General features: G+C 33.7%; 1 protein-coding gene across 2 annotated transcripts in view; it reads left to right on the top strand.

Annotated features, from left to right (window-relative positions):
* ADAM23 (ADAM metallopeptidase domain 23) overlaps positions 1-13,276 on the top strand; it is a gene marked incomplete at both ends in the record, with an annotated part of 161,853 nt that overhangs the window by 100,212 nt on the left and 48,365 nt on the right. For both annotated transcript variants that reach the window (XM_079710762.1, XM_079710763.1), the window contains 4 exons: positions 2,979-3,051; positions 3,860-3,936; positions 5,635-5,700; positions 12,946-13,017. In XM_079710762.1, coding sequence (XP_079566888.1) covers positions 2,979-3,051; positions 3,860-3,936; positions 5,635-5,700; positions 12,946-13,017 — 288 coding nt within the window. The remainder of the gene's footprint in view (positions 1-2,978; positions 3,052-3,859; positions 3,937-5,634; positions 5,701-12,945; positions 13,018-13,276) is intronic.

Raw genomic sequence — 13,276 nt, 5'->3', positions numbered from 1 at the left:
CAATAAGATCTCAATAAAACTGGAAAAAAAGTAAATCATATACTCTAATCATGTTGCTCACTAATAGAAGGCAACCAAATTAATATTTAATATATATATATATATTAAAAAAATATTGTAATGAAGGCTTTCTACATACTGGGTAGTATTTTAGGCGCCGGGGATACAGTGGTGAACAAAATAGACACAGAGCCTGAGCCTAGTAGGGCTTGTTATCTACAGGGGCAGAGGCGGGAATAAATAGGTGAATAAGTAATTGCATATGGTATGTTAGATAGTGCATGCTAAGGAGAAAAAATGAAGCCAGGAAAGTGGAGAGGAGAGTTAAAATTTATATTTTAACACACAGTGAGGTGGTGAGTTTTGAATGAAGACCCTCAGGAAATTAGGGGGCTGGAAAAGCATTGCAGGAGACGAGCAAATGCAAAGGCCCTGAGGCAGGAGTATTCCCAGTGTGTTCTAGGAACTGTGAGGAACCCAACTAGGTTAGAGAGGAGCGGACAGGGGAGAATGGTAGGAGGTGAAGGCACTAAGAGTTAACAGTAGGGGAGTCATATCAGTGAAAAGAGCTGCTAATGGGAAAAGAATATTTTGAAAGTGATAGAGTCAGGATATTGCAATCATTGATGGGGAGCAGCAAATTTTTTTTTTTTAATCTTTAGAGATTTCAAATGTAGACAAAGTAATTTTGAGACAGGAAATAGTCATTCAGGCTATTGACAAGAACAGTTGACAAACATTTATTTTCTTTATGTTGCTGTGTATGTATGAATATGGGGTAATTTCAAATTTGAGGCAGAAAAGTCATTAAGTTTTAAATGTTTTATGTTTGAATAAACCAGTATTATTTTTCAACTAGTAATTATAAAAATTACCAGATAATGAAGACCATCCCACCTAGATAAAGACATTTTGATTAAGTAAAATATTTTTCCCCTACTCCAATTGTAGGCAGATAACCTGTACACAGCAAAATTATTTGACTCATCAAGAAAAAAATTGACTTTGATTTCTGGCATTGATTAATGGCCCTGTGACTCTAAAGCAAAACAAAACAAAAACAAAAACAAAAACAAAGAACAAAACAAAAAAACCCAAGATAACAACTCCCTAAGCCTTGAGTTTTTAAATAGGTAAAATGAGATAATTTTTCATTACATCCCTAGTAGGGCAATTTTACACATTTGATGAATTAATAAATATATGTGACTATGTCTATTAAACTCTTGAAGAGATTTATAAACTGTTATTATCATAATGCTTAAAACGTTGCTTTTGCATTGTTAAACCCATAATCATATTCTTTAGGAGCTGATTGTTATATACTTCATACCTTTTCTTTTTTGCCTTCCTTTTTTACTGCCTGCCTTTCATTCATGATGTAATGATTACATAATCATGTAATGATTTATCCTCATTTTCATCATGGGTAGAGGGAAAGGAACACTGCTTGAACCTTTAAATTAGTCAGTTTTTAAAATTATGTTGCTAATTGTGAGTTTCATCACTCTATGTATCTTTTTCACCTGATACCAGAATTAAGAGTTTAGTCCACTTGAATTTAGATTTAAAAAAAAAATACAGTCCATTAAAAAAATTTTATTTATTTATTTATTTATTTAGACTGTCTTCGTTGGGTCTTCGTTGCTGCACGCGGGTTTTCTCTAGTTGCAGCGAGCGGGGGCTACTCTTCGTTTTGGTGCGTGGGCTTCTCATTGTGGTGGCTTCTCTTGTTGCGGAGCACGGGCTCCAGGTGCACAGGCTTCAGTAGTTGTGGCGCACAGGCTTAGTTGCTCTACGGCATGTGGAATCTTCCTGGTCCAGGGCTCGAATCTGTGTCTCCTGCATTGGCAGGTGGATTCTTAATCACTGCGTCACCAGGGAAGTTTTAATTTAGATTTTTGATGTTTGGTTCATTATTATTATTAATTTTAGTATGCTTTATAATAAGTCCAGTAATATGGATCAAGTATTTGTAGTAAGAATTCATGTTATTTCTCAAGTAATAAATAAAGAGCAAAACTTTTCATTATTGTAAGTCTTTTATGTAATCTATTAAGAACACTTTTTAAAATAACTTTTCTGATTATAAAACACTGTACGGAATTTGGAAAAGCAAATTAAGCAAATACTTAACCAAATAGTAATTATCCGTCATCCCATCCCCCAGAGATAACTTCTCCTCACCTTTCAGTGTACATTCTTCCAGTTTTTCAATGTTATGTTCCCATATTTTCAAAAATAAATTAGATCATTATTTTGTAATATAATTTTAACTCAACAATATATCTCCCTGAGCCTCAATCTTTTAATTTGTAAAATGGAGATAAAATATGCACTGTATGGAGTTCTTGTGAGGATTAAATTGGCTGACCATACTATGCACTCAGTAATGGAAGCTAATAGTAGTGATGGAGATAAGACTTTTCTAAAAGTGTAGTATCTAGGGCAAAGGATATGAATTTTTCAAGATTGTTGATAGAATTGCTAAATTTCTCTCTGAACTATGCTACCAATTTATTCCTACCAGCAGTGTGAAAGTGTTTTGCCTTGCAACTGTAATTGACTAGAGTTATCATAATTTTTAAACCTTTGCCAACTTGATGTCAGTAATTGGTATATCTTTTTATTTGCATGTTGAAGGAGTGTTCAAGTAGTATTCACCTTTTAAAAAATATATTCATTGCCCATTTGTGTTTTTTTCTTGTGCATTTCCTATTCATGGCTTTGAAGAAAGTCAAAGTTTAAGAGTAGCTAATGAAACTATGCTTTTATCTAAACTGGGGCAATTGGATGATGCTCTATTTTATTTAAAATTCAAGTTTCAATAAACCAACTACTTTTCATTTTTGATAACTAACACATCAGCATATAAGTGTTTCCATTTTAGGAAAGATATTAGAGAAAATGCTAACACTGTTCCGTAGAGGTGTGATCACATCTTGCTTTTTAATTGACTACAATTGTTTTTGTTTCAGAAAAGCACAGGTCGACCACACATAATCGAGAAAACCTTGGCAGGACAATATTCTAAGCAAATGAAGAATCTCAGTAAGTTTTAATTAAAGAAGCCACTCTATTTTATGTACTAGGAGCCTTGACTTGGAGCTCAGTGCACATGCAGGCTTGTTGGGAAATGGAGTAGGTTTGAGATCTGGAGTGAGCAGTGTGGGTGGGCAGTGGTGTGAACTGTGGCTTTAATGGAATGAAGGATGGAGACTCATTTCTAATGGAAAGACTGAAATATGAAGCCCAGAAGTAAAGCTGTGTTAGGAACTGGAGAGTGTGGCCAGATTTAACAGAGTGATTTACAGGGAGGTTCATCCTTAGATTTTCCTGGAAGTTTGCTGCTCTTTAACCAACTTGTAGTATCTTATGCTCTTGTCCTGTGGCATCTCAAGCATGCTGATTTGGCAAAAGCTTCTTTTGGATTATTGGAGTATGTGATGTTACTTCTGTATATTAATACCCAAAATCTTTAATAATTTGTGCAAAAGCTTATACCAGATATTATTTTTAATGCTAAAATGAATTAAGCATAGTAGAATTCTTCTAAATTTTCAGATATCCAGGGTCAGGTGGTTGTAGATGAAATACGCATATTCCAAGGAGTCTTGAATAGCTCGTAAAGTTTTTCATGAGGTTTGGAAGAAAATTATACCTTTGAATTATATTAATAGTTGTGACTATGAAAATGTGAAATATTTATTGATTGGCGTGCTTTTTTCGCCTTAGTTTATTTTGATTTTGAGACGACAAATGCTATCGGTGCCACTTTTCCTTCATACAATATTTAAAAAACATTCTCCCATTGAAAGCAGTCAAACATAAATTTTGGTATTCTTTTTCTTTTGCACAGGTATGGAAAGCAGTGACCAGTGGCCCTTCCTATCTGAATTACAGTGGTTGAAAAGGAGAAGGAAGAGAGCAGTGAATGTGAGTGTGGCGTTGAGTTGTAGGCGGGGCTCTTTCACTCAAATTGTGTGCCTGTCATCACACTGTGGCTAAGTGTACCTAAAACGGTTTAGATTTGGGCAATTTCCTCTTACAAACAAAACCCAAAACCAAAATACCCTATGATTTGAGTCTTATGGGCATGGTGCTTTTTATTCTGCTTTCCCTGTAAGTGATATAAACTGATTTTGATGTTCTGTGAACCCTGAAGGCATCTGAAGAATGTATGGTTTTAGCTCTGTTTTCAAAGCATTTTTCTTATGAAAATTGCGGTGCATTTTTTTCTATTGAAAGTAGAGCAGGCTTTTTATTTGTTTATTTTTTTCTGGTATGACTTATCATGTAAAATAATCTACTAACAAAAAAGTAGGGGAAGAGTTAGGTTTTGAAATATTGACTAATCATGCTTATTTGTATTTCTTTTCAAATTAAAAACAGTTATACCACACTTTGAAGCTGGATGTGTTTTTCTGAACAGAATAAATCTCTTTGACCATTAGTATCATGATAGTTACTAAATAAGAATCATGTAATTATATAATCAACAACTGTCATAGAGCTCCCATGTATTGATAAATGTATAGGGGCTTTGTAACTGAAATTATCTTCCTAGTCTATTTCATAATAGATTAGAAAGCTGTAATGATGGGGACTATTTAGTAATTACATGGTGAATGCTATGTAATGGAAAATTAATTCCATGGCATATAGATTACATGGTAATTTGCTAGATAACTTAATGAGTAATTATACTGAAAATTGCACACTTTAGATAATGTTTTGCTGAATGTACTTTTGTGAAAAAATTAGACCACCAGCCATCAAAAACTTGGTTGTAGGTCAAATCATCCTCTTTTATGAGCCTGTCTTTGTATTATGGTGATTATGGAAACAATTTTTTTTAACTTAGAGATCTCTTTTTGCTTACTCTTGAAGATGCAGTTGGTAATAAGTTTTATATAGGCTATTGATGTTTCACTACAGCCCACCCCTATAAAATACAACTGATCAATGATCATGTACTCTTCCAACTATGAAAAAGAAATAAAAGTACAAACGACAGCTAAAATCCTTAGCCCTTGCTCTTAAAGGATTATCTAGTAGTAATCAAAATTTAGAAGAATTCAGAATATTGTAACTGTCAACATTTGTTCCTTTGAGAAGTTGTGTGGTTAAAAATTAGTACATTATTATGAGAATTTCACTCCACTGAATCAAGGTTTCTATATAATTACATTGGTACCTGTTCCAGATGTACTGTGTTATTCTTATTAAAGTTTTATGCAGTTTTTCTTTGAAGTTTTGAGTAGATGTGAATATTTTTATTGTATCTTAATGCCAAAGAAATTGAGCTTTATTTATTTTAACAGAATTACACTGAACATTTTTCTCTAGAATATTTTTACATATAAAAATCAAATAAAAACAACATGAGCTGTCTATCTGGATGAATACTTTAATGATAATTAAATACAGTTCTTTTCTGAATACTTGTATGTTTACCCACAATTTACAGTCACTTTTTTTTTCATTTCCCTGACCAAGTTTCTTTGAGGATGTTCATAAAGTGAACAGCAAAGAGTTCTTCTGAAATTCAAAGTCAGTCTACCACTTAACAGTCAGCATCAGAGATATTTTCTATCAACAACCATTCTGACCACGTATTTTTATTTTCCACAGCCATCTCGTGGTGTGTTTGAAGAAATGAAATATTTGGAACTTATGATTGTTAATGATCATAAAACGGTAAGAATATAGAATCAATGAATTTTAGATCCGACAGCTTACTTAAGAAAGAATAATAATCTGTTGTTAACTTCGGTCAAAATAAAATGTGATTCAGTGCTTAAAAGACATATGAAAACAATTATTGTCCTCCATTGGCCCTTCTTGAAGATAAAGTAGGAACTTTCTTAACCATACTCTGCTTAACCATTTCCCTTATAAAATATCTTGGTTGATACCATATGACCCAGCAATCCCACTATTGAGCATATACCCAGAGAAACCATAATTCAAAAAAACACATGAACCCAAATGTTCATAGCAGCACTATTTACAATAGCTAGGACATGGAAGCAACCTAAATGTCCATTGGCAGAGGAATGGATAAAGAAGATGTGGTACATATATACAATGCAATATTACTCAGCCATAAAAAGGAATGAAATTGGGTCATTTGTAGAGATGTGGATGGACCTAGAGAGTGTCATAAAGAGTGAAGTAAGTCAGAAAGAGAAAAGCAAATATCATATAATAACGCATATATGTGGAATCTAGAAAAATGGTATAGATGATCTTAGCTGCAAAGCAGAAATAGAGACACAGACTTAGAGAACAAATGTATGGATACCAAGGGGGAAAGGGGTGGGGTGGGAGGAATTGGGAGACTGGGACTGACACATATACATTATTGATACTATGTATAAAATGGACAGCTGATGGGAACATGCTGTATAGCACAGGGAACTCACCTAGAGCACTGTGGTAACCTAAATTGGAGGGAAGTCCAAAAGGGAGGGGATATCTGTATGTGTATGGCTGATACATTTTGTTGTACAGTGGAGGCTAACACAACATTCTAAAGCAATCATACTCCAATAAAAATTAATTAAAAAATAATAGAGTTAAAAAAAAATCTTGGTTGAAGCCTAGAACATTCTGAAGTGTTGAAGCCTAGAGCATTCTGAAGTCAGTGTGCTATTTGCTAGTATAGTTGTATCCACAGAGGCAGATGGCCGACTGAATCCATTGTAATGTACTGCACCAGATTATATAAGGCTCTTGAGCGTCAGTGGATTTTGGCATCTTTGGGGCTCCTGAAACCAATCCCCCTTGGATACTGAGGGACAGCTGTATACTTAGTACTTGTGCTGTGCTGGTAAATGTTTTATACCTGGCTCTCTGAAAAAAAACCTTGATTTATAATGTTTGTTTATATCCATGGTGTAAATACTCCCACCTTGGCTGATTTCAAGCTACCAAAATGGGGTCATTAAATGAGGACCTGGGAAAAGATGCATCCAGTTGAATCCTGAACTGTTGGGAGCTGGCTCCAGCAACCCACTGCGCCACTTTCCAAACTGTTTAGGCCACTTGTAATTTTTGTTGTAATTACATAATTTAATTTTTTAAATTGTATAAACTAAGACAAAGAGTAATTTGCTTTATGAAAACTAAGTTACATTTCTGGAGAGACTTTATAAAGGTGAGACTCTTAAGACATACCCAAGAGTCAGGTATAGGTGAAAAACTTGTGAAAGATTGCAGCAAAAATTCTGATTGCTTTGCAAATATCTTGAAGTCCTTGTTTTTCTTTAAGGAAATCAAAATTAGATTAGTAGACTATAGAATAAGGTTGTGTTTCATACAAAAATGAAAAAGTGAAATTCTAATCAGTAGAAAAGACCTTGAAACCATACATTTTTTAAAATGATGATTTAAATTTAAACTTTTGTCTCTACTTTAACAGGTGTTTTCTATTAATTACCAAGCACTGGCTCAATTATGCTGAACATGAAGTTATGCAATAGCATACCTCTTAGTATGGTATGCAGATTTATTTTCTGTACCAGTAGCTTTTAAGTACATTGCTTGAGATATGTCAGTAAGAACCAGAATTATTGGAATTACATACAATTAAAAAAAAAGAATTACATACAATTTAGGACAGATCTTCCCTGATAGGAAAGAAAACCAAATGGGTGGGTAGCCGTTTTAGATAATGAAGGCTAAAATATGAGTTTCTGGTGGACATTAATTTCCTCGAAACCCCAAGATAATTTTTTCATCTGAATTATTTTTGTTGATTGGGACATTGAGATTTTGTCCAGCTACTTCTCAATCCTTAACATTGTGGCATGTTATGAAATTATGGCTTTAGAAGGTTAAACTTTTTCCAACATCCAATATATACTTTTAAAGTAGTGAAAATAATTAAGATATATACAGTGCCTTTAAATTCACAAAGTGCATTCACATACAGCTGGTAATTGATAGAAGAATTCTCCAACCCATGACTTGTAATTCCAAATCTCTTGTTCTACCAAATCTCTATTAGGAAAATACATGAAGCCATTAATCAGAGAGCAGATTTCAGTAACTATACAAATAGGAAATGATAATTTTTTAAACATTGTATATATATTGAATTTATTTGTAAATCTTTTAAAATGGGAAGCATTTAAATAATCTTGTCTTTATCTTATGAATAGTAAAATAATGCCCTCCTTTAAAATATTGTTTTTGTAAATAGAAAATTTCTAATATTATACCGTATCGTCTGTAATAAAGTTACGTTATTTAGGCTACCAGATCTTTTAATGGTAAATTTTGGTAATTTGTTTTATTATTATTATTAAAATGAGTGAGAACTAGGAATGTATTCATTTATCTTTGGAACCAGAAAAAAACCCTGTAATTTGTACTGATAAGTTTGGAGGGAATACATGTTAGGAAGTGAAAAAAAAATGAAAGCCTTTATTATTGAGTGATAGTAATGCCTAAAGTAGAAGGAAATTACCTAAGAAGACTTCTATTGGTTTTTTTTAAATTGAAGTGTAGTTGATTTACAGTATTTCAGGTGTACAGCAAATTGATACAGTTACACAGATTCTTTTCCATTATAGGTTATTACAAGGTATTAAATATAGTTCCCTGTGCTATACAGTAAGTCCTTGTTAGATTTCTACTGTTTTAATAAATATTGCATCGATGCAATAGAACTAAATAGATTCCTTTTCTTTTAAGACCAAGTTATACTCTAGTCCATAATAGTCCCAAATAAGTGTGTCATTTTATAAGAATTTTTTTTCTTTTGAGAGTTGAGAAAAGTTCTTTTTTAAAGGTGTGCTTTATATGAGATGAAGATTGTTTTTGAATTTGAATGCTTCAAAGAAGGGATGGATCAGAGTACTTAAATTCACATGTTGAAAGTAAAACTAAACTAGAATAATTGACATCTATTCTTTAATAACTGGAGATTTGCTATTGGATTTTAAAATGTCATCCCACTGACAGTACTCATTTTATAATCTTTGTGCTAGATGAGGCAGCACACTTATTTTGATAACTATCACCCTCAGGTTGAAAGTCAAGCTCTAATTTTAATTTTTTTCAAAAAGCAAATACCTTAAGGATTGTGTTTATTCAGACAGGAAAAGCAAATTTGGCACTTTAAATTATTTTCAGTGATCGGAAAATGTGGAAATAAATTCTATCATAAATGGAGATTTCATGTTTTTCTTTGTAAAATTAATTCTCATTCATGAAGAAAGTAGAAACATTTTGCCTACATTTACATTCACACTTACCTCTTTAATTCAGAGTAACCTTTCTGAAAAAATGCAGATATCTTATTTTGAACAAGCATCATATATTATCAGTAGCTTTCAATTAGAAAAGAAAAAATCCCTCAATTTTATATAAAGCATTTTAGTAGCAGGCTGGCAGAGTCCAATTTGTGAGCCAATTAAAGCCTTATAGCGGTCTCCCAAACATTTCTTTGAGCCACTTCGGCTCAATATAAATATTAAAAACCTATTCTATTAGAAAATTAGTTGAAATATTTTAAAGTGCATGAAAAACAAATGTTTTTCTTACATCGTTGCTATATCCTTATGTACATAGGTGCAAATATGAAAGGATAGCTCATGTATTTTTTAATTTAAACCTCATTTGGTTTCCTTCTTTGAAAGCCACTATATTTTATAGGAACCCAACATATTATGATTTCTCATCAATAATCATGATTTATTAGGAGCATACATAAATATTTTATATGACTTGTTAACTGAACAAGTTTATCTCCTATGTCAACCCAGGGTAAGCATTGAATTGCAGCTTTGTGATCTTGGATAAGTTATTTGTGCTCTCTGAGCCTCACTTTCCAAATTTATAAAGATAGGGATAATAAAACCTACCTCACTGAGTTGTGAGGAGCAAATATTTGTTGTAGGAGAAATACTAATGATAGACCCTAGTAAATCCTAGGTACTCAATTGCATGGAATTTCAAGTGAATAAATCTAGTGGTTATTCTTTGTCCTTATTGTACTTGCCTTCTCAGTAGCATGGGACACAGCTGATTACTCTTTCCTGTTTGAAACATTTTCTTTATCTTTTAGCTTCTATGACACAATAGCTTTCTCACCTCACTGGCCATTTCTTCTTAGTCTTTTATGTCTGGCCTCTAGAGTTATGGGAGTGCCCCATAGCTTGATTTGGGGCTCTCTTTTCTTTCTATAACTCTCCCTCAAGTGATCACTTCCAGTCTTAAGTCTTTAAAATATATCATGACTTAAATTCATCACTCTCAACTTTATACTCTAGCCTTCTGTGTTCCATAGTTCTATATTCAACTGCCTACTTGACATCTTTATTTCAGTATTGAATAGGCATCCCACATTTAACATTTCTAAATCAGAACTCTTGGTTCCCTAGTTCTAAACTGCCCTCCCCCAGTCTTTCTCATTATTTTAAATGGCACCTCCCCCACCCCCAGCTATTCAAGTTCAAAACCTAGGAGTCATCTTTTTTTTCTTCTCTTTCCTTACCTTCCAACATCCTATAATGACGTCCAGCCTTCATTATTTTTTTACCTGGACTATTTCAGCAGTTTCCCAACAGGTCTCTCTGCATGCATTCTTGACCCTTTCTAATTCACTCACCTCACAGCAGGCAGAGTGATCTTTCTAAAAAGAAAACCAGAGGGAATTCTCTGGCGGTCCAGTGGTTAGGACTCTGCGCTCCCACTGCAGTGGGCACGGGTTCGATCCCTGGTCAGGGAACTAAAAAATCCTGCAAGCCAAAAGTAAAGAAAATCAGAGAATTGGAAGTTATAAATATGAAATAAATGGAAAACTTCACATTTTAATACTTTTAAAGTCCTCATTGTTTTTAACTTACATGTCATGTTTTCCATGACCATTATACTACAAAAAGACATATCCCAAAAGGACAAATAAATGTTCAGAAGCAAAATAAAATTCATTTGAACAGATATGTAACACCACTGCATTAGAATAGGTGTTAGCTAATATTTTCCCTTTCTTTTTGTGAATAAGTGCTTCTTCATGTCAGGACTTTTTTTTTTTTTTTAAAGTGTACAATTCAGTGACATTTAGTACCTTCACTATGTGGTGCAATCATTACCTCTGTCTAGTTTCAAAACATTTCATCACCCCAAAGAGACTTATTGTTGATACTTTTGCTTTTACTGTGTTGGTCAAAAAGTAAGATGTTACGGAAAGACCCAAACGAACTTTTGGGCCAACCCAATATTTTAAAGGATATCTTTGAAGTTTTCCAGCTTGTGGAATTTGCTAGGCAACTTAAAATGCTGAGCTCTTACAACAACTTCTTTATGCTAAGTTAAAAAAAAACTGTTAAAATGTCTCACTGTGTCCTCACATGGTGGAAGGGACTAGGGATCTCTCTGGAGCCTCTTTTATAAGGCACTAATCCCATTCATGATGGCTCTACCCTCATAACCTAAGTACCGCTCAGAGGTCCCACGTCCTAATACCATCATTTTGAGGGTGGGGATTTCAGCATGAATTTTGGGGGCACACAAACATTCACACCATTGCAAATATTATAAATAGTCATAAATTAATGAATGCTACTAATAACACAATACTAAGTTATTGCACATTTATCATAGGTTGTCAGTATGCTCAGTATTATTAAATATATATATATCAGATCTATAAGCATTAAGACATATTCTTCATTTAAAAAACATAGTAACAGGGTTAAAGAGAGAATGAAATGAAGGGGGTCTGACAAATTTATAATGTGAAAATGGGCAAAGGAGAAGAAAATAATATCATGCTATTCCAACATGGAAGTATTTTTAGTCTTTATGAAGATGCATTATTTTTATAATTATAAATGAAGTCAAATTTTAAAGACATGGTGCAAACCTGATTCAGTAGTTTTGAGGATGTTTTTCTTTTTCCTCAGCAGAGGGCATGATCCCCCCGTGGTAAACCTTAGTTTTTATTTTTTATTTTTATTTTTTTTAAATATATTATATTATTTATTTATTTATTTAGTTGCGCTGGGTCTTAGTTGCAGCAGGTGGGCTCCTTAGTTGCGGCTTGCCGGCTCCTTAGCTGTGGTGTGCGAACTCTTAGTTGCAGCATGTATGCGGGATCTAGTTCCCTGACCGGGGAACGAACCCGGGCCCCCTGCATTGGGAGGGCAGAGTCTTAACCACTGTGCCACCAGGGAAGTCCCTAAACCTTAGGTTTTAAATGTCCTCTCAAAGCCATATTAATTGCAGTGCTCCTTGCTAAAACTGTAGCCCTTTAGATGTTATGTAATTATTCTATTACTTTACTTTATTTTCCTAAGTGATCATAAATAAACATAAGCAACTATACACTATCGGCACACTTCAGTTTTACTTTTTGTCTCTTCTTTGTTTTGACTTCTGAGCCATCAAAAGCAAAAGGCTTCATTTGGAGAAGGCATTCTTCTGAAAGAATATACTAAAATGTACGACAGACACGTTCCATATCATGGACTGAATCTGAAGTGTTGCCTAAGAAATTTTCTTGATCTTTGTATGCACTTGAATTCAAGTGAGGAGGGTGTCCAGTTGGGATTAAATTCCTTGATGCAAGCTCTTTATAAACTGGTAAAGTTCATTTCCTTGAAACAAATAAATTAAAAAAAAAAGGATTGCATTTGTTAGACATTGAGACTGAATTAACAGCTTACTTCTCAAGTGTAAAGTTTCTCACTCAGAATCACTAGGCTGTCTCCATTACCTGGAACATCATGGGTATTTTAGACAGTTATAGTTTTCCTGCCTAACAGAGAAGTAAAATAAGAGCACCACTATATCCAAACACGGCACAAACTAAATTCTGTATTTTTAATCCCTATTTCTACTATTGCTGTCAGATTTCTGTTTTTACAGAATTTTGAAATTTATCATTAAATTATGGTTTGACAGTGACTGATATATCTTTCCCCCTCCCAGTATAAGAAGTGTCGCTCTTCTCATGCGCATACAAACAACTTTGCAAAGTCTGTGGTCAACCTTGTGGATTCTGTAAGTATCCTGGTTTTCTTGAACCTCTTTTTCCAAAGTGGAATGGTTTATATCTCTGTTTGCTTACTTGCTGCTTTAGTTCTTTCTGAGACAAAAGTAAAAATGCTATCCTTATCTCATCTGGCTAATAAGAAATTATAGTGGTCTGCTTCACAAAGGGCAGTGTTATTAGAGTTTCAGGGTACTGCTGAGTTATTCTTGGGATCCCAAAGATGCATTGATGTTGCTTCTAAGTGATGTCTAGATATTATTGTCACAA

This window comes from Hyperoodon ampullatus (assembly GCF_949752795.1).
Source record: "Hyperoodon ampullatus genome assembly, chromosome: 8".
NCBI lineage: Eukaryota > Metazoa > Chordata > Mammalia > Artiodactyla > Ziphiidae > Hyperoodon > Hyperoodon ampullatus.
This window is presented reverse-complemented; position numbering and strand designations above follow the sequence as displayed.